This window comes from Aspergillus alliaceus, assembly GCF_009176365.1.
Source record: "Aspergillus alliaceus strain CBS 536.65 unplaced genomic scaffold BDW43scaffold_1, whole genome shotgun sequence".
NCBI classification, from domain to species: domain Eukaryota; kingdom Fungi; phylum Ascomycota; class Eurotiomycetes; order Eurotiales; family Aspergillaceae; genus Aspergillus; species Aspergillus alliaceus.
The window spans coordinates 989,434-1,011,735 of NW_022474684.1; the positions used below are offsets into that span (position 1 = coordinate 989,434).

The 22,302-nt window shown below is 48.9% G+C and overlaps 4 protein-coding genes across 4 annotated transcripts; all 4 read right to left on the bottom strand.

The window, feature by feature from the left end:
* Nucleotides 1-814: 814 nt before the first annotated feature.
* BDW43DRAFT_295995 (putative phosphatidate cytidylyltransferase) lies at nucleotides 815-6,256 on the bottom strand (the record flags this gene model as incomplete). Its single annotated transcript, XM_032044148.1, has 3 exons — nucleotides 815-2,862; nucleotides 2,921-3,402; nucleotides 4,029-6,256. The coding sequence occupies 3 exons, from the start codon at nucleotides 6,254-6,256 to the stop codon at nucleotides 815-817; spliced, it is 4,758 nt and encodes a 1,585-aa protein (XP_031906446.1).
* Nucleotides 6,257-6,944: 688 nt separating this feature from the next.
* On the bottom strand, nucleotides 6,945-9,456 carry sebA (putative C2H2 transcription factor (Seb1)). Its single transcript, XM_032050641.1, has 2 exons — nucleotides 8,576-9,456; nucleotides 6,945-8,501 (listed from the first exon to the last, which is right to left on the bottom strand). The coding sequence occupies exons 1-2, from the start codon at nucleotides 9,135-9,137 to the stop codon at nucleotides 7,249-7,251; spliced, it is 1,815 nt and encodes a 604-aa protein (XP_031906447.1). The 5' UTR covers nucleotides 9,138-9,456; the 3' UTR covers nucleotides 6,945-7,248.
* Nucleotides 9,457-19,852: 10,396 nt separating this feature from the next.
* BDW43DRAFT_8933 (thioredoxin-like protein 1) lies at nucleotides 19,853-21,368 on the bottom strand. The gene is made up of 3 exons (XM_032050664.1): nucleotides 21,013-21,368; nucleotides 20,799-20,946; nucleotides 19,853-20,739 (listed from the first exon to the last, which is right to left on the bottom strand). The coding sequence occupies exons 1-3, from the start codon at nucleotides 21,089-21,091 to the stop codon at nucleotides 19,986-19,988; spliced, it is 981 nt and encodes a 326-aa protein (XP_031906448.1). The 5' UTR covers nucleotides 21,092-21,368; the 3' UTR covers nucleotides 19,853-19,985.
* Nucleotides 21,369-21,645: 277 nt separating this feature from the next.
* Nucleotides 21,646-22,194, bottom strand: BDW43DRAFT_305385 (diphthamide biosynthesis protein 4; the record flags this gene model as incomplete). Its single annotated transcript, XM_032045785.1, has 1 exon — nucleotides 21,646-22,194. The coding sequence occupies one exon, from the start codon at nucleotides 22,192-22,194 to the stop codon at nucleotides 21,646-21,648; it is 549 nt and encodes a 182-aa protein (XP_031906449.1).
* Nucleotides 22,195-22,302: the final 108 nt, after the last annotated feature.

A 22,302-nucleotide genomic window follows, 5' to 3' on the forward strand; every position in this document is an offset into this window, starting at 1 on the left:
TCCCCAAACAGGAACAGGTTAGCAACTGGAATGGTTGGTTAGGGAGAGGTCGATTGATGAGAGGAATGGTGAAAGGTCCATCATGAATGGCGATGGTAAGAAGAAACGAGGGCAATCACTAGGCCATGGCCTCAGGCCGGGAGATTGTAGGATCGCTCCTTACATTACGGCGGACCATCGCGTTATCACGTTATCGATTATCGATTAGATAGGCGTCACTATGTACTAACTACTAAACAGTGCCAACCACGATAGGCTTCAAAATGACTTGCTCTATGACATCTACACCTCCCCGTGTCATCTCATCGGAAGAAAATCATGATATGACACCTGCACTCTCCCTTCCTTCCAACACCGTGGTGAATGACTCATCTGATGATAGCCGTCCTGTCCACAGGCGCCCATTTCGCCACCGAATGACTGAAGATTGGGTTCTGCCGAATCACCGATAAGCCCCAAGTGGATACGCAGCGAGATATGTTGGCGTCCACTAACAGGGCGATCGACGAATGGTGAATGTTGCCTAAGGGGAGTTCAGCCAGTCATCTATTATTATCTTCGATTTTTGGGTATCCTTCTGGACTAGTCCCGTTCTTTCCCTATGTCACAGACAAAGGAACATGTCATGTGAATCCCCAACACATCACCACATTATCCATCTATATCCTTCCCCAGGACAAAAAAAGAAACAAAAGAAAAAGGGGAAGTAAAATAAAATGGACAAGAATGAGAAATACAATACAGATCCTTTCCAGATCTAGAAAATCGAACCATGTCACATAAGCTTCAGGAACTGTTTCATCCGTAAAGCATGTCACAGACCAAGTCCTCGGACGAGGAGCCACAACACGATCGGTACGACGACATTATCATTACACCCCGTCAGGATTGCTTCGGTCGCACTAGTGCCTGCAGCTGCTATGACCGCTTTGCAACCCGTCCAAAACCAGGATGGTTGATCCTCCCCAGGCACAGCCCACTGGCCCGCGGCAAGCCACCACTGGGCAAACATTAGCCCCCCGGTCACGGCGCCCGCAAAAGCCACACTACCCTCAAGGGACTTTCCTCCACCCCAAAACCATTTACGCCGACCAAAACGACGACCCACCAGGGAGGCAGCTGCATCGCCTAGACCGACACAGACCACTCCGCTGACCATACTGACCTCCCGGGATTGGACGTTCCACGCGCCCCACGGTTGGTCTTCCAATCGGGCAATATCCGCCAAAGAAAGCCACAGTGGGATAGAACATCCGATGAGAAGGAAGATGTGGGAGATGATGACAGGTCCCCGATGGTCACGGCCGTCGACATAGGGCGCAAGGAAATAAGTCAATGGTCGAGAAATCGGCGGCATTTGAGAGGCTCGGAAAAGATCTAAGAGGAGGAAAATGGACAGGACCAAAGCCAGCGCGAGAGCGCAAAACGCAGGGTCAACATATATGCTCGGAAGAAACATCAACACCATCATCCCGTGGAAGACCTTGCGCCTTGTATCCACTTCCACGATGGAGCTCAGCTGGAAGACAACCCCCAAGCCGGTCACAAGCACTACGATGCAGTGAGCAGCAATCAAAAGACGTGTGTTGGCTTCCCCAAAGGAGTTTTTCCGGAGACACTCCATCCATCCGAGCGAACACTCCATCTCGTCCGAGCGAGTAGGAAGAGGAATCCAGTACTCCAGGTTCCACATGAACACCCAGAATCTGAACCAGGAGATGTTTCCCAGTAGGTAACTCAAAGCCCACCCAAAGGGATCCTCCCCATGCAATGCGCGGTCGCCCACGTATTTTCGCACTGGGCCTATGATGACGATCGCCACGGCCATGTACACGTAGAGGGCATATAACCATTTCCGCACCTGTGCTTGTGGTACGGTCAGCGACAGGAAGGATGCCAGACCAGGAGCCATCGATCGTTTCCGTCGGCCACTGGGGGTTGTTCTGATGCGCTCCGGATGCGCAACCTCCTCCACGCTGGAGATAGTATGTCGTCTTCTATGCGCCGCGTGCTGTCGACCATTTTGGAGAACCTTCTCAGCCCCTTCGCCAGATAGAGCTTTCTCTCGGAACTCTTGCGTTGTTCGGCGCGAATTTGGTGCTATGTGAGCCTCGGATTCGCTGTCTGACATGGCATCCTCGGAAGAGCCAGTCCGGCTCAGTCTCTGGCAAAGTTTATGGTCGATAACGTACAGAAGATTCTTCCGTGATTGCGAACCACTGGGCGACCGTCTGAATTTCCAGCTGGGGATCCTAGCTAGAGCGACCTCCCAGCGGAGGACATGCCGACAGGAGATAAAAATGCACAAGCCGCCTAGCCACAACAGCGCCTTAAGGATTTCTGCCTGTGGGGAGCTTGCAAACAAAAATAGATTCACAAGAGCGCTCGTCAAAAGCTGCAATTCTGCTGGAAGAACACTGGTAGTTAATAAGAAATCTAGAGTGGGTATCAATGCTTGATGCAACGGAAAAACAAGAGTCAAAACTTCAGAATTGAGGCCGCGAAGCGTGAGAGGCTTGGGTATTGCATGATCGTCAGAAACATGCTCCGAGACAATAATGGGTATCAACGTCACCAACCAATGGATGACACTGTGGCCGTGCATCCACTCACGTAGTGGAATGACCGGGGCCGGCAGACACGAAAGGCTAAGGAGGACGTTTAGTAGTATTAACGCAGGGCTACTACGGGACAAGGATAACGATGTGTATATGGGTATCAGAATCGGATAAAGGAGCGGTGCGGGATCGAATCTGGTTGGGATGGTGAAGGAGTATAGTCCCGAAAGTCGTAAGCGTCCATTTCTCCTTAGTGGGTAAGCTGCGTACAGTCCGGTGACAAGAAGAGCATGGGCAAGCAGTTCTATCAAGCGATAAATCAGTAAGCCATAGTCACATTCGTTCCAAACAAGCATGCATACCTTTCCTCCAAGCCCAGGCAAGTGACCTCGCGCTCTCCTGCAACAGCACAACCGCGCCCACGGATAATAGCAGACCAGTCTCCAACAGCCTCTGCAAAATCTCAACACGCTTTTTCCCGGCCTTCCCTCGCAAATCTACCCTCCTAGCTCCTGTATCCTCACTGGAGCTCCGTCGTGAGCTCCGGGACGTTGACCGTGTTAACGAGGGCCACGGTTGCAACAGCGGTAACCACAAGTCATGCTGATCCGCGGCACCGTTCAAATTCGAACGCAATCCTTTCCGATGTCGAAGCGGGGGCGCCGGAAGTCCTTTTAAAAATCCCGTACTCTCATCATCTGCCTCGGTACCGCTATCACTTGACGTTTTCGGCCAGTAAGTGGGGGTTGGTCGGTCGCCGCATTCTGTAGGCAGCAAATGCGGTTCGGAGCGCTTGGAGCCTTTGCGATGATACGGGTGTGGCGACCGGGTAAGTTGTCGGAGACTCTCAGGGATATTTAACTCGGATTCATTTATATTCTTGAGGAGAGATAATCCCTCCTCCTTCTTGTTCTGCGAAGAGGCCATGACCCCATGGATTCTTGTTGGTCGGAGAGGTCTAAAATGAGTACGTCATATCGGAGGACGGCAGTGGGAGAACAAGAGTTACAAGACACTAAACTGAGAATACCACGTTAGTTGATTTCGAATAAACAGAATCAGGCAAGGAAATTAGGAGCATACAAGTGGGTATAGATGATTATTGCAGGAAGAGGCGTGTGAAGGATCTGTTGTTAACGGCAACAAAGACGGAGGCGGTTTTTTTTGCGTATCACATGCTTTTAGACTCACGGGATAATGCAAGTCAGCCCAAACATGCATGACAGAACTACATTACTAACATTCCACTACAAATTGAATGTTTAATTCCTAGTATGGGTTCAATGAAGTCGTTCTTGTCCATAGCCTGAGCGTACCATCAATCGCCAGACACTTATCTCCTGATGTAAGCACCACTTATCTAGCGTTTGGGCCAATCATTTAGGGTTGATGCTAAATCACACAGGCCTTTTGAACGTGCCATCAGCCTTCTGATGTCACGCAATATGCAGCAGTAGTAATTCTGTCTACTCGGTGGAGGTCCGCGCGTCCGTGGGGTTATGCGTCTGGAGGATGATCCCAGCCGCTAATTGCCGCCCTTTCTGGCCCCATACTGACATGCAAGGCACAACCTGGCCCGGCCAAAAGTTCCCGAACAGCGGCTGTGCCGTGTAGAGGATTGCATGCGAAACAGATCGCGCGGAGTATCTGTCGAGGATATGCTGCAAACATGAGTCCAAGTCAGAGTCAAATTCGTCAATTTCGATTCCTGTGTAGCGCAGATTCTCGGTGATAGTGTCGATCTTGCGACCAACGTCCAAATCTTCTGCAACCATCTTCAGGCCACCACATCGGTAACCCAGGCCCTGCCATTCGACATCGCTACCTCGGGGTAGTTCAGCCACCTGAACGGCAAAGAATGGAGGAACCAATACGTCCGACTGCACAATGGACATATTAGGCAAAGCAGCCGCTTCAGGCTTGATCGGTTGTTCGTGAGCTCGTCCCCCATACTTTATATCCCAAGCATCCAAAGTTGGCTCTTCGTCTTCCCCGTCTGAATCCGTGTGCTGGGCATGCATCGTCTCCCACAGATGCCATGCTACTTGAGCTTTAGCGCCGATGTGGTCCCCTGTCAGGTACGCAACTGATCCCAGCCACCAGTCAACCTGCATGGCGGCCCCGATCCTCCACATGTGCTGCAAAGCCAACACAGCTCGCAAGGAGTAGCTTTCAAGCCATGGCTGAGGCCCAGCGACTATATTCATCGACGCTGGCTCCAGAGGTATCTGACCAGCGATGTACACCAGCCGCTCTGATGTGTTTGTTGGGATGGACATGGCCTGTGAATACGGCCCAATATTGGCCGGAGCCCAGTATGACCGGGACTGAACATGGAGGCCTTGCCGTAGATCCCTAGAACCTAAATCGACGACCAGCGAGACCATGATCTTGACCCCTTCGGGGAGACTGTCCCCGCAGGCCACAGTAGCTCTCGCGGGAGGGTTTGGCTTCTTGAAAAGCGAAACATAGATATTGTTCATCAACGGAAAATCCACCATAGAGCGAATCAAAACAGTAGCAAAGACAATATCCGCCGCCATCCGCGTACCAGTAGCATCTAGAATCCCCCGTATCTTCTCTGCAATGACCTCCATCTGCTCGCCCGCGCCAGGGCCCGCCTCAGGCGCAGTGATATTGGAAACAGCCCAAGTCCCACCATTCCTCGACTGAGAGACCTCTGGCAGGCGCCACGCAGCCGAATCCCTCGGTTTCACAGAGGGGGCCTCCAGAACCCTCAATGGCAACAACCCATCATAAACCCGAGCAAACGTCTCATCCAGCAACGCCGGCCGTCTCACATCCTCCGGCCGCATATCCAACCCATCCTCTTTAGCTACACACTTCGCCCCCCTCAACCTCACAAACCCAACGCCTCCCTCACCGGTACACACCTCCCTCTCCTCAATCTCAATCCTTGCCTTCCAAAGAAATCCAGGCCCATCAATCGCAAGGCTCTCATACTCACCCCCCTCCCCCAAAACTGCCCCACTAATATCCCCCCCAGTAACAAACCTCCTCATCCCCCTCTCCACCCTCTTTCTCACAACACCATCCTTACTCGAAACATCCCCCCAAAGTGCCCCCTCATCCAACCCCCCAGAAGCAACCTTAATAATCCTCGCCTCACACCCAACAGCAGCCATATCCTCCAACAGCCCAGCCTGCGTAGCCAACCCCCTCCTCTCCCCGGGTGCCGGAAGCTCAGGATACATCCACAACCACGCCAGCGGGGAGAGCCCCAACCGCGCCGCAACATTTTCAATCCTCGTCCGCTGATACGTCGACAAGATGGCCCCAGCAGAGAGCGCATTCGCCTCAGGATGGGCGCGCATCACGCGCCTGAGAAGCGGAACCAACGACTCCGTTTCATCTTCAGCGACGGACTCGGCCATCTGGTCCTCTGCATCGGAGCGGTAGATGCGAGCTGTGTCGACTGCGCCGCCTGAGATAGGGGCGCGGTAAAGCGGGATACCCAGGGCGGATTCGTACAGCGGGATTACATTGTGGCCGATGGTTTGGTACATGAAGCTGTCGAGGTCTTCTGTTTGGGCATCGGGGGCGGGGTGGAGGTTTGCTAGGGCGATTACTTTGTGGCCGTTGCAGAGGCAGTGGAGGAGGGAGTAGAGGGAGTCTTTTCCTCCGGATATTAGGGCGATCACGTTTAGGCCTGTGTTTGTGTTTGCTGGTGATAACATGGTGGGGTGGCTGGTGGGATGTCTTTTTTTGTTTTTGGATGAGGGGTATTTAATATCTGTTTTTTTTCCCTCTTCTTTTTGACCCCGCTTAAACTACTAATTGATCGTGGTACATAAGGGTGCAGTAGTTCGCTTTAATGTAGATCAGGTTTTAGTCTTTGTTGTTAATCATGGATTCAAAAATTGATACGGTTAACTTAATTTTCACTGCGGTAAAAGATTTGGTTCCGAGACGGAAACCAAACCCCAAGTCACGAGCATACATACTACATGTTTACCACAAAGATTTTTTGATGAATGTTTGATTATCACTAGCTATACCACAGTGAGCTATCAGATTAATAACAATGGGGGAATATTATGCGACAAAGAGAAAAGAGCATAGGGGTATGAAGGCAATGATTGGGGACAAGTTGAATTATACATGTGGCCAGCACAGGAATGATGCGGTGTGAGGGTGCAACCCGGGAAAGTCAAATATTACATCAAATAGGAACACAGAATGCAAGATGAACGAGAAGTATATAGAAGAAAGAAAGAAAAAGGGAAATGGGTACAAGGTTGAAGAATGACAATGGTCGATCTTTGGATATTTGCCAGGAAATGAGGTTGAAAAAAAGAAAGAATCCCAAATCACCACCCGTGCCTCAAGATAAGAAGCGCTCTAAAGTCCAAACCGTGGACTCCCAGTGCGCCGAATTCCGTTGCAGCCCATGCAACCGGTCTAATACCCCCGGTAAGTCTTCCTTTTGAAGACCGTTTCCTGTATTATGTTTCTCTTTTCCTCTGTATGAGAAACGAAAAGAATTTCTTTTGCCAGGCACCGTTGCCTCCCACCTGACACCGCCAATGTAAATGCCCAGACGCCAAAACCGCAAAAATTCAGACCAACCAGTGCAATGGTGGAGGTAATTATGATAGTGTATTATGTTGTAAAGAGGGGAGCTCCTGGTCACATCGCGTCGTGAAGTTGCAAACGGCAATGGAGACGATTAAGCATGTTCCTCACGCTTGCGCTTCTTGGCAGATCGACGGTCGACAGACGGCATGTCAGAAATACTGTCCTCCGATTCACTGGTCGTCGACTTGGTCGCCGCAGCGTTGGCAGCTTCATAGAGGACAGCGCCCATGGTACTCACATCACGATCCTCGTACGCGGCATGTTGGGACGTATCCAAGACTCCCATAACAATGGAGCCACCCGCATGGGTCCTGGCGTGTTGAGCAAGGTTGTCACTGCGAGAGAACTTCTTACCACACTCATTGCACTCGAATGGCTTGTCTTGAGTGTGGAGAGACCGGTAGTGGCGCTTGAGGTGCTCCTGACGACGGAAGCGACGAGAACAGAGAGAGCAGACGAAGGTCTTGGAAGGATCTTCCGTCAGAGATTGCTTGCGACCCCGACGGTTCACTGACACAGGAACATGTGGGCCCTCGGAGGAGCTAGACGCATTGGCTTCCGAGACGCTACGGGACTGAGCAGCGGCTGGCTGAGCTGCCGAGTTGGCGTCTGTGGAGTTGGTCCGGCTGTTGACCGGCACCTGTGCCTTCTTGAGAGTATCCTGGTCGGTCTCAGAGTTGGATCTCTTGAGCGACTTGCGAGGGTTGCTCCGCTTCTTGGTCTTCATCTCGTCCGAGGTCTCACCAGCATCACTCTGGACGGGGGCAAATTCGGTGCATGACAGAAAAGGAAGACCAGACTGAGCAAGATCCAGATCTTCGGAATCTTCCAAGCTATGTTCGCTCAGGAACTCATCGTCCTCAAGAGAGTATGTGCTGACGCGCTGTCTCTTTTCACCCAGATAGTAGGTGTTACCACTGGGGTGGAAGTCCACGAGGTGGTTGACAAACTCGTCTTCCGAATCCAGGTCCGAAAAGCTGTCAAATGTGGGCAATGAGCCGAGAGGGTCCTCGGTGGAGCTGGTGTAAGTAGGCGATGGGTTCTCATGCACCGGTAGAGTCACAGCCTCACTTCCGAGGACCACCTTGGGCTCCTCTTCCTCGCAGGAGAGGGTAGGCAAAGGTGGCAGCTCAGCGGGAGCCGATGTGTTAATAGAAGACTCAACAGTCAACTGCCGAGGGTCACAGAAGTCGGAGCTGGCCTGCTCAACAGGGAAAGCCGACTGAGAGTGCGCAAACAGGGAAGAAACGGGGGAGGGGGAGGGGGAAAGGGAGGGGCAAGAGCTGTTCGCAGACAGGAAGTCTGAGCTCTGACTAGCGGTGAGGGAATGGGGCTGGATGAACACTGAAAGGAGTTAGCTCGCCGATTCATGCCAAGACATCCTTACTTAGGATGAGGTAGCACAATTGAAAACATACCAGGAGTCATGGGAGGAGAAGCAGCCCGAGTCCAGTCGGCATTGGCCAAAAGCTCGGCATGAACGTCACCTTCACAGCCTTCCTTCACCCCCTCCACCTTTTCAAATGAGAAGAAGCATTCGTTGATCGGAGTGTGCAGTGTACCACTGCTAGATGGTGGGCTGCTAATCGAGCTTCCGGCAGTAGACAGTGGAGGGGTTGAAGGAAAGCTATAGTAATCGCTGCTGACGAACCTTGTGTCCAAAGGCATGAGGGCCGGGGAACCCTGCTGGACGACAATTGTGGGCTTCAGGTGAGATGGTTGGGGAGATGCGATGGGAGTCATGTTCATTGCTCCTCGGAAGGCATTGGTGGTAGCCATCTGATGCATGTTCATCATAGGTTGAGCGTAGACCGGTTGCTCTGGTACACAGTGTTGCTGAGGATAGGCCTGAATCTGTCCATAGTATTGGGCTTCAGACGGGTGGCTTGTGAATTGTTGTCTTTGTGAATCAGCAGTGGGGTAGTATGCAAATGATGGTTGTCCTTGCACCGTAGGTGCCATTGTGTAAGTAGCGTCCATTGTGAACTAGAGTAACATGCGGTCAGTCGGGTACTTTCTTCATATGGTAGTGCCTTTGACGAACCAATGATGTATGTGAGGATGAAGCAATGCTTTACCTCTTGGGTATTATTATGTATAGTAGTCTAAGGCAGGTCTCAGATTGGCAACGACACAGCTTGGTGAATGAATGTAGATGTCTCTTGCTCTGGATGAATGAATGAGTGAAAGACAGAAGAGTGCAGTCTGGATTAGGGTTTATAGATAAGACTGAATGTAACGTCTTGTGATCCTGTGATGATCGTACGGTATAGTTATATCTGAATCTGATTGAAGGAAGGACAGGAACCTCTGGTCGATACGAGCCAAACCTGTATCGATCAAAGGTACCGGGAGACAGATGATGGAGTAAAAGAGAGAGGGGGAAAGAGAGAGTTGAAGGGGATTAAAGCCAAAAAATAAGAAATAACGAAGGGAAGGGAAGAGAATCGAGACAAGTCTAAAAAGGGAAAAAAGGAAAAGACTAAGAAATAAAGAGGATTAATTTGAAGGGCAAGGACAGTCGCGGGGAAACGAGAGACAGGGCCGATATGGGAAGGGAAGAGGGAAAGACGGCCAGAAGGATGGACAGTGGATAAAAGAGAGACTGATCTGCTTGTGCTACGACTTAGTAGCGCCGTGCGTAGTGAGAGTTAGTAGTAGGACTGGAGCCGTACGTTTTAGTTTTAGTCCGTCTTGTCTATTTGGGGGGGAAGGTAGTATAATACTAGTAATTATACCTAATAATATCAATGGATTATAATTAAAATTATAATTTTATTAGAATAAATAAAATAAATAAAAATGCTCCCCCCCCATAAAATAAAATTCAAAAAAAAATAAAAGAACAATAAATAATAAATTCGAAGAGGGAAAATAATGGAGTAACTCACTAATGCATCCGCCCATGAAATCCAAGGATACTCTCCACGGTGGTGCCAGATTTTCCTATGATTATCAGTTAATCTTTACCTGAACAGTCCGAATGATCACTGGGAATAACTCTGTTTATGATTCCCAAATTGTTTCTTGACCATTCCACGCACAGTTTCTATCTACTCTTTCTATTCCCATTATTTTGTCTCTTCTTTTTTTTTTTCTTTCTATTTCTTCTGCACAGAATTTTATTCTCTATTCTCTTCTTTCGATTCTTATCCGACGTAAACCCTGTACAGCAAGACGGCAGAACAGATTTAACGCTGGTGCACATCTGAGTTCCTCCACCGGACGGGAGGTGGGACTCTCTTCATCATCACAGTGGCAGCATCGCCAACATCCATCTACACAACTAAGTCTACCCTAAAATGTTGTGCCATTGCTCCATTGGGGAAGGGTAGAGAAGGATCCATCTGAGCAACACAGCCGACGAATCCAATGCGCAACTAGCAGGGAATGGGACCACTACCTCGGCCGGGGAACCCAAAAAAGGCGTAAGCATGTGGGACGCATGAGCACGAGTGGACCACCTTGGCGGTCCTCAAAAAGGCTCCATCTTTTCGAAAACCCAGGAGTCAAAAAAAATAAACACACAAAATTAAACCATTTCATTACATACAACTTGATATGGGATGCCTGGTTCCAACAAAGTTAGTATCTACCAGACTTTCCATAGTTCCAATTCTAGTCTGAGAAAAATGCGGAGATTGTTCTGTGCCAATCAAAAAGGGAAGATGAGAGATGGGTGTAGGACGAGAAACAAACCTCACTCGTGGTCAAATACCGCAATGACAATTTGACGTATGATGAGTTTGAGGAAATATCACTATGATTTGACGGGCGTGTATGATGTCTCATGTAATAATATAATAAAAGGTTGTTCCTCCGTCCTATAAGAAATAACAATAATCTATGTGGTTTTAGATTATTTAGGTATCATCGGTATTAATTCTCGGAGTGCCCTAATACTACTGTACAGTCCTACTATCCTACTACCAACAATGATTTGATTGTGTGGAATCGCCACTGCTATCCGAGACCTGAGCTGAAGGAAAAGTATGTATGACTTTTCTTTTTTTTTTTTTTTTTCCGCTTCCAGAAATAGTAGTCGAAACATTTGATTGCTCAAAGTGAACAAGACATCTCACACACCTATATGATGGTATTAAGCCAGTCAAATTGCAGACATTCAAGACAAGTTCGCGCGCGCATCTAAGACATTCCAACGTATCCCTCCCATCGATCAATGATAATCTTGAGTCTGGGGCGGGTACCGTCGTGATTATGTACAGTGATACGGTGATGTGCCATACATATCGGTAGTCTTGTTACCAATGGGAAATCAAGCTGCATCCCAGGTCTTGCCTATCTGGCTTATCAGCGGCTTGTCTGTCCCACAGGCATGGGAGCGTGAGTCCAAAATCGAGCCAGTCGCCATTACCAAAAAGTAAATTGGGGTGGGTGGCCGCTTCGTCGAGAGTTGGGTGGGACCTCACAAGAGGGGGAAAATTTGGGAAAGTCGAACATCCGACCTCGCTATCCCATGGGCTGATAGGCCAGACAATGGTGACATTTCTCCCACTGGAAAGTTGGGTGCAAAACTGGGTACACCGGAGCTGCATTGAAGACCAATGAAATCTGCGCGTGAATTGGGAGGATTGGCTCTCCGGCTAAGCTAGCCGGCCCCGCTGAGCATCGTCCCGTCCGCCATTTGGGGACTGACCCCAAAGACGAAACGAAGAATGAAAATTGTTTTCTTACCGTCTATTACATCCTTCCAGTTAAGATCTGCGAGCGGAAAACTGAAAATGTTGTATCAAGATGATAGTCAAATGATGGTCTCCCATGGTGTTGCCAATCCGAATATCGGTCGCTTCTGATCACGTCACCGATCCTAGAAACCATTTTGCATAGTTAACTAGCAAACTTCGAGAACAACTACCTTCTCCAAACGGATGGTGAAACGGTCTCGACTGGGCCCCACTCGGTATCTAATAGTGGCATGGTGCGCTACAATTTGTACCTTTACCTTAGAGCGTCTGGATACACAAGATGAAGTTAGTCAGGTCGTAGTCATGTCCTAGAAGGTCTCTAAAACATTCATCTGACCTTCTAGCCTCGACCGATATCCTAACAGAGTACAGTCGCCTATGAAACGCTTTTCCTACCAGTTAGGCAACTTATCATGAGATACTTACCTGCATAAGGCACGTAGTCATATTGAACTTCATCTTACATGTCATGTGCGGGAGAGTAGGGAATTTCAACCAAGGTACTGGGTTCTCCCGGTACCATTGAACCTCGCCTCGCCTTAAACTGAGAGTTGAGCCACCAACCCATAGCACAAGCACTATAACTTTAAAGGTTCAGCAACAAAGAGCTGCTCACATTTGAGAATTGACCTGTTTAACGGCCACTGGATACATGATCGATCAGCTTTACCTAGAGCCTACTGCAGGAACCAGTGCGGAGGATGCAGCCTGCAGCCCTGGCGTGACTCAGAATCTACTAAAAGACTCTAACCCTTGCTTTGATCGGGATGAAAGTAACGCTTGGATGCTGCCAACCATGTTACACAATCAAGCTGTCAAGATCGGATCCTATCGCGATAGTTATGGCTTATCTGTCCCTTCGAGGCGGTTATGATTTGTAGATTCTGTTAGTTAGTAATACTATGTTTGCCCGAGTCACATCTGGCATACCACTTGCATACAGATATTGCGTATTCACCCACATATGACCGCGATCCTTACTTCTTTCTTCTCTGTGTAAAGTACCAAACACTGAACACGAAAATCAAGAATCCGAAACAATCGCCATGAACCATTAAACCACTGACAGGCCGCGCCACAAGCAAGGGACAAGTCAGAGCTGTCAAATGCAAGCCAAGACCCCGAATTAGATCAAAGCTTTCTTAATGCTAGGGTAATATTATTCGTAAAATCCCACGCCGCGCAACCCAACCCAACCCCCCCCCCCTAGCAAGAGAAGAGCCAGACCGCTGTGTAACACAAACTACTACGGTAGGGTAACACCCAAAGCTTTTGATTCGGGACTTTTTTCCCGAAACTTCTTGATGACCTTAACTTCAATTTACAAATTGTGTTTCATTTCGCATTCATATTTATTTTGATAAACTTCCTCGGGGGGAGGAGGGCTTTCCCGGCACACTATTGGTTCCAGCTAAAGATAGTATCCTTTCGCTGATTGGCTCCGCTTCTACCCCCAGGGCCACTTTCAGGGTGATTGGATAAAGGAGAGTCCCCTGATTAGGGAACTGCCGCAGGGAACTTACTTGAGCGATAAAACTATACATCCGCACGCTTAGTATGTAGCGTAGTATACTACTAACGTCCACACAGTAGCAGGTCGTCTAGTGCACCCGAAGAACATTGGGATATTCATTAATCTCTGAGGGCCCGTCTAGACGAGCTCTCGATTTACCGACTCTGGTTAGAGTCTCCGGCGATGCAATTTTAATATATGCATGGAAGGTAATTGATGGCCTTCGAGAAGGCAACCAAGGAGCGTTAAACCACCACTACTGCTTAGTTCTTGCCACTACACACTCCACGTAGCTCCATAGCAGAGGCCGAGGAAGGACGAAAGGCAAATAAACAATGTAAATCTCGATGTTGCAATACTCCATGCGCCGGAGTTGGCGACGTAAGCAAGACTGCAGCAGAAAAAAAAAAAAAAAAAAAAGTGGTCGTCCTCGGTTGCAGTGAATCCCTGTCATTGCCACAAAAGAGAGACGCCACCGTGGAAACCGTTGTAGCACAGACAACAGTCCAAGAAATTACTTTTGTGATGTGTTGGCTGGGCACAAAGAAAGAACGCAACCTGTAAAATTTGATCAAGAACAACGGCTCTGATCTTTCTGACAGGTATAGAAGTTGTATCCCCACGTAGAGCACCCTCGCCGTTGACGATCGTGTTTCTTCAACGCCGTTCTCATATCATTTAGAACATCAAAGTCGAGCCTGGCCGCTCGGTGACAGGTCCATTGTGGACTCCACACCAACAGCATATCATGATATTAAACTGTCAACTAAAAACAAATAGTCTCGACCGTTGTCTCGCCTCATGGCGTATTTTCGGTCTGCCACCGAACAGCCCTTTACTTGATTCAGATGAATGGCGGTCCATGCCAACGGAATTGCGACGTTGACACCTGTGGATAAACGGGGTATGGCGCGCATCCGCGGGCGGTAGGGTCATGAAAACGGTGTTGATCAGGCATTGAGAGGCATAGCGACCGTGCTGAAGCCACGGGAAGGTGCGGCTTCCCCCGGCGAATCAGCGACCCTCTGACTCGGCGTTCCTGGGTGCCTTAGGTTTTCATGGTGCTGCAAAATCGCGAAGAATCCGCAGCATCCGGATTCTTCGATTTAAACGACTCGAGGTGGTTCGGTACCAAATATAGCATGGCATTTGAGACCGGAACTCGGTTTTCTAAAGTTACCGGAAGAAAAAGCAAGAGGAAGTAGACATAATTCATTAGCATGAGAACGTACGCCCACCCCTAAGTAGGGAATTGGATATGTGGATCGCTTGTAATAGTAATTAATTACTCCAGAGTAGCGCATCATGCAACGGTTTTCAAGGTGGACTTGTGCTTCTCAAAGAGGAAGGACATTAGGTGATTTGAAATAATGGACCGATGGTGTTCTTTATAACCGTTTGATCAATGGTACGATTAATGATCATTGAGCAGGACTCAATACTGAATACCAAAATACTGGAAGTTAGATTTCCATGCCCTAACTCATGGCTCTTTACCGAGTAATGTCTTAGATAGGGAATTCCTTGGATTATTTGCCATCGTATCTTTGTGAACGACCTTCTATAGCCAAAGCCACACATATATTAGCCTGTGGGGCACCGACTAACAAGGTACCTTCTCGGTCGGGAAAGACCGTCAATTAGGGCAGTTTCCCGAAATATTAGAGGTTCCAACCCATCCATTCGGAAAAAGTACCCAGGCTTGTGGTCAGACTTCTGTCGGATGTTGGACGCTCGACATCTGAAACAGACTACGCGTACGCTAATCCTCCAATCATTTTTGTTTTTTTCTGCCAGTGGCGTGCTAGTACCTTTAGTAGTCCTCAACAATGGAGATAACTAACCACCTACGTGCAATATACCAACCATAAAGGGGGGCCACCGCCACCGACGAAGTACCAAGTCTCTCTATCTGAGGCTGTGGTCCTAATTCCAAATGACTTCCTGAAACTGTTCTCAGTAGCTATACGAGGGGATCCTCATTGTCATAATGCCAAGCCTTCGAAGAAGGTTCCATTCGCCTCAATACGAGTCTCGTTCGACACTAGAAAAATAGTAAGCTCTCATTCTCTATTACGTTAACCAGTATCTGACCACAGTAGCACTCCACCAACAAGACGATAAAGATGCGAAATCCCTCATTTCCTCTTGGGTAATGATAACTGCCAAGACGTCCCATCGCTAGAGCCGGGATCTGAATAGGTCCCGATAACCGACGAGCTACAGTTGGTTTGCGGGGGCCTACAGTACACCGTGTCCACTCGACGACCCGAGATGCAGCTGCATGCATACTAGCGGGTGGGCATGGGGACTGGAGTGATGGCGAAATGCTTGAATTATCAATTGGTTTGGGTAAAAGCTAGATCCTACGGTGTGCATTTCTGACCTTGATAACCCTCTACCATTGGTCTCTTTAATCCTCCTGAACCTAGTACTCGTGCTACGTTGCATAGTGCCGCGGGGGTAATTCCGGCATTTGAGCTAGGATGATGCTCCAACCGCCAGTGTTGTCAAAAAGTCTCAAAGGATAGAGCAAGATGAGGCCCGTGGCGCGCAGATTTGAGTTCCGTTCCTGAAGCTTTGCAGCAAGAGGCCCAACTAGCGGTGTCGATCACGAGCGGCAAAAGTTAAACCTAGGCAATGGACTGCAGGAGGGCTGAACAGAGCACACGTGCTTAATATACCGTGGGCGTCATAACCAATTGGTAAATTCTCTGACTCGCTATCGCGGTCTAATGCGGATTACCGCGCAACGCTACTCCGTCCCAGTGAAAATCATGGACGAATAATGTGATTGTGGGAGGTAACTTCTCTAGCCAAGAACTGCGGTTCCTGAATCTGGAGAACCTGGCCTAGTTGAGGAGTGAGGATTGGTTCACATCTCCGAGTCTAACCCAGGTACGGTAGATAGCGGGCCACTGAGAGTTGGAGAAAGAAAAAAGGTGTTGATCATTGTCCCAGGCCTTATCTCAGACGGGAAGGAGAAAGTATGGTGTCACTGTTCGGTAAATTCACGCAAAGGTTCTTTCCAGAGTTTGGGACGCCAAAGGCGATGGATTTTGAATAGTGCGAACCCTTCCAATGGGACGAGCCAATTTGAAGTTGACTTCGGCCTCGCTACCTTCTAGCATTATGGAGAACATGGTAACTTACCAGGATAAATCTCTTTATTCCAACCTCAAAATGCATCGCAAACCTTGCCACTCGCCACGATTAGTCAAAAAAAAAATTTTATGTTGCACGACCTCACGATGTCGAATCGAAGTAGGAGCACCAAACTCTGTATGGTAAGTGGTACTCAAGGGAAAATCCCAAGCCGACATCGCTAGAATGGTACTGGTTGGACGAAAATAGCGCTACCATAGACCGAAACTCTATCTGCATAGAATTTGCTCCAGAGGCACTAATTCTCCACACACTATCACTAGATTACCTATGGCAGGTAAGGTCCGACTGATCGCTGCGTCTCACTGTGAGACCTTCCCGTGGGCACCTACGTCGTGGGTCCAAAGCAATATGCTGAAGATATGCAAAGGCGCTGAAGGATTTGATATTTTCCCTCGTTCTGGTCTTCGTCTCTAGAGCCTCAAGTCTGCGATTCGCAGTTCCAGCGATGGCTGAGGGCACATGAAACACCTTGGCCGATCGGGTTCGGGTCAGATCTTGCCCGCCAGGCACTCGGCCCGTGGTTCAGGGTGGTTGCCTGGGTCGCTATGGATCACAGACGAAAAAAGAAGAAGCATTGTCGGTACCGGGAAGGAACAGTGCTCATACCCGCTGTCTTACCAACGGAAGTGATTATCTATCTGAATCAAAAGAACCATGGACCGAACCGGGCCGTATCGATTTAGTCAAATGATGACATCAGAATGTTCATTCTATTTGCAAAAAGCATTAACAGCGGTACGCTATACTAGCATATAGCATCATGTATTATGATTTACAGTGCTACGCAATCGCCCTGCCAACTCCGAACAAAATTCGTCCTTCTCCATTCTAAAAATCCAAAACTGCTAATCCGATATTTGAGTCGAGATGAAGAACACGTCCAGTATGTTCAAGACAGAACTAGGTGGCGGTGCATAATACGGCCAGATGGGCGATGAAAGTAACCTTTACCAAATAAACAGATCACCAATATATGATCTCACAATAGAAACTTCGCTTCATGTTTTATGCAGAACCGTGGTGATCTCTTTATCCTCTCGCCATCTCAGCCTAGTAAGTGTCGACGATACTAGCATACATTCTACTCGGAACTGCAGGACAGAGGATGCCCAAAGCCCTGGGACAGAATGACCCAGCGATGCTGAACTATTGCGTTGAAATTCTTTGCCGTGGTAAAGCATCACTTCCTCGTAGATATTGATGAAGGACGCGCATGGCCGAAGTTGGTAAGAAACACGATCTGATACGATGTACGTTTGGTCCATAGTAGGACTGGCAACTTCTCTTGAGTAGTAAAGGACCTAATTTTGCTTTGCAGGTACATCGATCACTCTATGCAGTGTTCTGTCACCATGACCAACCCGACGAGCACTTTCGCAGACGTTCAGCCCGGTTGGTAGGCTATTTGTATTATGGACACAAGGAGATCTTACGAGGAAGTTTGAGGCTTCCCGCATCCGAGTAGACGTCTCAACTGGATCGGTGCGAGAATTGGTTACAAACAATTGACTCAAACTACCTCAAAGGATCGGCCAGATATCCATATTCCATGTGCCTCTTTGCTAGGTCTTACCAACTCCAAAGAGCGCAGGCTGGAGGGGCCAACACCAATTAGTTACACTGTATGTCTCGTGTCAATTTATTCTGATTTTGTTCGGTCTTTTGAGCCCCATTTCGCCTGCTTGTCGCGCCTTCTTGTGACCAACACGATAGACCTTGGGATATCCATTTATACCACACCGAATCATCGCTGAGCTTCACCTGCGCTCAGCGAACCGAGAAATTCCACAGCGTTTATAAAATGGCCTACAATTTCGGCGCAGAATACCACATGCAAGACTTATGACGCCTTTGCTGACCCTTTCTCGATGAGCTAGTAGCTCATAATCTCATAGACCAAAACGGAACCTACGCTCCATCAGATAGTTTCAGCACTAAACGATTATACAAGGAAGAGAGCAGCAGAGTCTACAAGAGGACGACTCTATGTGCAGTCACAGTTCTGAAGAGTGATTTTCCCTGGTGCCCTACGAGCTACCCAATATGTTAATCCTTACAATCTCATCTGTTCAAAGGGAATATCTGGCTTGGTATCCTAGGGGAGCTGCCAGTAATCATATAGAGACATAAGCAGGTCTCATTTCGCGTCTTTACCACACTTCAGTTGTTGACCGCAATCCTCCACTCTGTCTGACGGTAAATCCAGCTTGTTCGTTCTGTCATTCCTAGTTCTCATCAGAAAAGTCAAGCGACTCCAGATTCTCCGAAGCAACGCATGGAGCGTACTTTGCGGTACGCAAAACTAAAGGGACCGCAGAACACAGATTTGGGCAATTCGCCTTGATGAGGCGCTAAAGTCCTCGGGATGGAATTTGTAATTCAGAGATAGAATGGTTCTCGCTGTTGGTAATCTGCACACCCTTCCGGAGCGACGAGAGTAAATGTCACACAGCGATTAAGCAAACTACGTCTCACTGCTTTGAAATCGAGCCACTTACACATCGCATGCTACATCACTTCCAGGTGCGAATGAGGGCTTAAAACGTCCTAGTGGGCTTTCCAGGATTGAAAGACCAGCGACGTAACTACAAAAGATCCAGACGGCATCCAATAATGTCTCAGTAAGGTAGGTTGATACACGAACAACCGACACAAATTCAAACTTCAATATTCGATTAATATTACCCACTACTCATGACCCAAGATTATAACTCAAGACATGCCGCCGCGGCATAATACCCATTCCCAAACATAGAGGTAGGGCAGAAGTAACCCCGGTGCCTAACACAACCAAGAAAGAAAACAGAGATAAACCAGGCCTCAGTGGATGGAGTTTGAGATCACATTCCCATTGGGAATCAGTCTCTTCCTATCATATGTTTACATCCAATTGTCTCATCATAAGCCATGTTTGTTATGGAAAGAAGAAAGGAAAAGGTCAAGAGGAAAATTTTTTCATATCAAGCCCTTACATAATCATTTCGGTTACCTAATATCTCGTCTCGGATAGACCGCAGACGAATCGGGAAAGTAAATCCACATCCGAAAATCCACACATAAATATCTCGCGATGCTGCGAATCTTTGCAAACTTTTCTTCTTTTCTTTCTTCGTGCGGCGACGCAACTACTATTTCACCCGTGTTGCTTGGACATCATATTTCCTCCATGATGTAAACCAGGTGTCAGTTGCGTCACAGAGCGTTGAAATTGCACGCCGGTTCTACTTTATTGGTCTTTCTGAATTTTCCAAGGATGAGACCATTTGGTTTGGGATCGGACATACCTTCCAGCTTTCTTAGTATTTATGAAAAGAAAAATGAAAAATGGGAAATGGGAAATGGAAATTTCAAATTTGAATTGTACTCAATACTAGTCAATCGTAATCCTGTCCCTGTCTAAGGTATTCAATGTAAATCACCAGAATGCTCTCTATCGATAAATTACTCGCCGGGCTCATCGCCGATCTTCTCCAATTTACCCATCTCTCTCTTCTCGCCCGCCTCGCCGAAAATGCGAATACGATCAACGCGCAGCTTGTCACTGTCCCCATCCCCATCCACAAAGAACATAACCAGCGACGTAACCCTCTGGAACTTTACAAACCGCAAATCAATTTTAGCCGTGCCCGTCTTCGCATCCCAATCCTCCGGCTGGAGAGACACCATCTGCACAGGAGGGATATCATCCGCCTCATCGAACCCAAGCACATGCGACCGGTTCGTGTAGAGATGAATCGTCTGCGGACGCATAGGCACTTCATCGTCGTCGCCGTCTGCAGGCGGAAGCGAAGTCACCTGCAGCGAATGCACCTTCAGCGTCGACTGGAACGGAACAAAGAGCATCAGCTGTTCGTCGGTGTCGCTCTCGACCCAATCGGCAGCCTTGGCCTTGCCATTGTTCAGCGCCGACGGCTTCGACGCGTCGAACAGCGTTTTCGCCGTCCCGAACTCGCTGTCCCGGTTCAGCAGCTCCAGGCCCTTCGGGTCGTACTGGTCCGTGATATCGGTGTAGCCCTTCGGAGCTGCCGCGCCGATCCACGCTGCGCCTGAGCTTCCCTCGCTTGCGCCCTCGGCGTCGTCAGGTTTGCTGGCTTCTGAGGCGAGTTTGCGGACTACTTCGGAGAGTTTCTTGGGGTCGGCGCCTTTGACGGTTGAGGTTGGGCGGCCGCGTTCGAAGACGATGAATGTGGGCATGCTGTTACTTCGTAGTTAGTATTTTCTTTTTGGTAGGTCATAAGGGAGGGGTGCACGTACGCTGTCACTCCGTAGGCCTTGGCGATGTCCTGCTGCTGATCAACGTTGATCTTGGTGAAGGTGATTCGGTTCGGGCGCGACAGCTGCGATGCCAGCTGCTCGTAGGCAGGGGCGATGGCGTGGCATGGTCCGCACCAGTCTGCGTAGACTGTGATTCAGTTAGCGACGGTAATACAGATGAGGTCGGGGCGTCAAGGCGGGGTGAGGGGCTCACAGTCTGCTACAACAAAGCGAGACTTTGTCAGGAGGGAGCTGAATTGCTCCTTTGAGGTTATTTGGACGGTGCTCGACATCGTGGGGGTCGAATGGGGAGTAGGAAGAGGGAAGGAGATGAAGGAGGGGGCGGAGTTGATGTTCGTTGCTTCGGTCAACCTATATATGTCATCACAACCCCTCCGCACTTTCGCCGCAGAGGCCGAAAACGCCTGGTACAAATTCACTCAACGTAACGGTCAGATGTGATTGTGTTATCTTTAGTTGTAATGCTAAATAAAGTCAGGAATCACATAACGTGATGTTCACCGTGAGGCTAGATTATGTATTGCGCTGCTCCTCAGATATATATTTCGAGAGGCCTCTCTAGGTTTAATGTCAAGACCACACAATATACTCCCATAACCATCAAAAACCACTGTCGCCGCCCTCATAGCGACGTGCGCACTGTAGACGAGAATGCCCTTTCGATGATAAGACATCTAGCGTCGGTGCCACATAGCGTCTTCCATGAGACAACTCTGCACTGGGGTAAACGCACCGTAGTGCGACCAGAACCCGGCAAAGACGCACCGGCAAGCGTCCAACTCAAGTCCCAGATCAAATCTAACAAATCGTTCTTTCACGCATAACTTCAACTCAAACCATCCTCCTCAACCGCAAACAAGATCTTCATCCACAAACTACACCCCCGACACCCAACAACAATCTCCCCATGCTCAACCTCCCTCTCCAAATCCCTCTCCGTAACTAGAAATCCCTTCTCATCTCCACACCGGCAACCCCGATACCAATACGCCGAATCGCCCTCCTCCTCACAGCCCAGATCCTCAAGATCAACCACCTCCAACCCAGTATGGAACACTGCCCCCGTTTTCTCGCGCTCAGCAGCCTTGGTCCGGTCTAGCCGTAGCGCGCGATCGTATTCTGTGCGGAGCTGCGGATCGGAGAGGGTCCTGTAGGCTGTTGTTATCTCGTCAATTGTGTAGGTGGTGTTATGCGACGGGGGTTGGTCTGAGGAGAGGCTGGTCGGGAGATCGGGGTTGGCTGCCTTGTCTGGGTGGTTTGTTAGGAGGGCTTTATGATATGCGATTTTTAGTTGTTGTTTTGTGAGGGTTGCGCTGGTGAATTGGAGGTTGAGAATCTCGTAGTAGTCGGGCGTAATTTGGTTTGAGCGCGTCATTTTGGGCGTTCTGGTAGGTGAGGTTTCTAGTTCAATTGTAGTTTATTGTATAAAGGACGTAGACTGGTTCTTGGTGGGTTGAATATGGCGGTTGCGGAAAGGTTTGCG

Excerpts from the sequence above, each read along its gene's own strand:
- sebA (XM_032050641.1), bottom strand. The coding sequence starts at position 9,137 with ATGGACGCTACTTACACAATGGCACCTACGGTGCAAGGACAACCATCA. Across the intron at positions 8,502-8,575 it reads TTCTCCTCCCATGACTCCTG|TGTTCATCCAGCCCCATTCC; the intron begins GTATGTTTTCAA and ends AACTCCTTTCAG.
- BDW43DRAFT_8933 (XM_032050664.1), bottom strand. The coding sequence starts at position 21,091 with ATGTCGAGCACCGTCCAAATAACCTCAAAGGAGCAATTCAGCTCCCTC. Across the intron at positions 20,947-21,012 it reads TCGCTTTGTTGTAGCAGACT|TCTACGCAGACTGGTGCGGA; the intron begins GTGAGCCCCTCA and ends ACTGAATCACAG. Across the intron at positions 20,740-20,798 it reads AAGGCCTACGGAGTGACAGC|CATGCCCACATTCATCGTCT; the intron begins GTACGTGCACCC and ends ACGAAGTAACAG.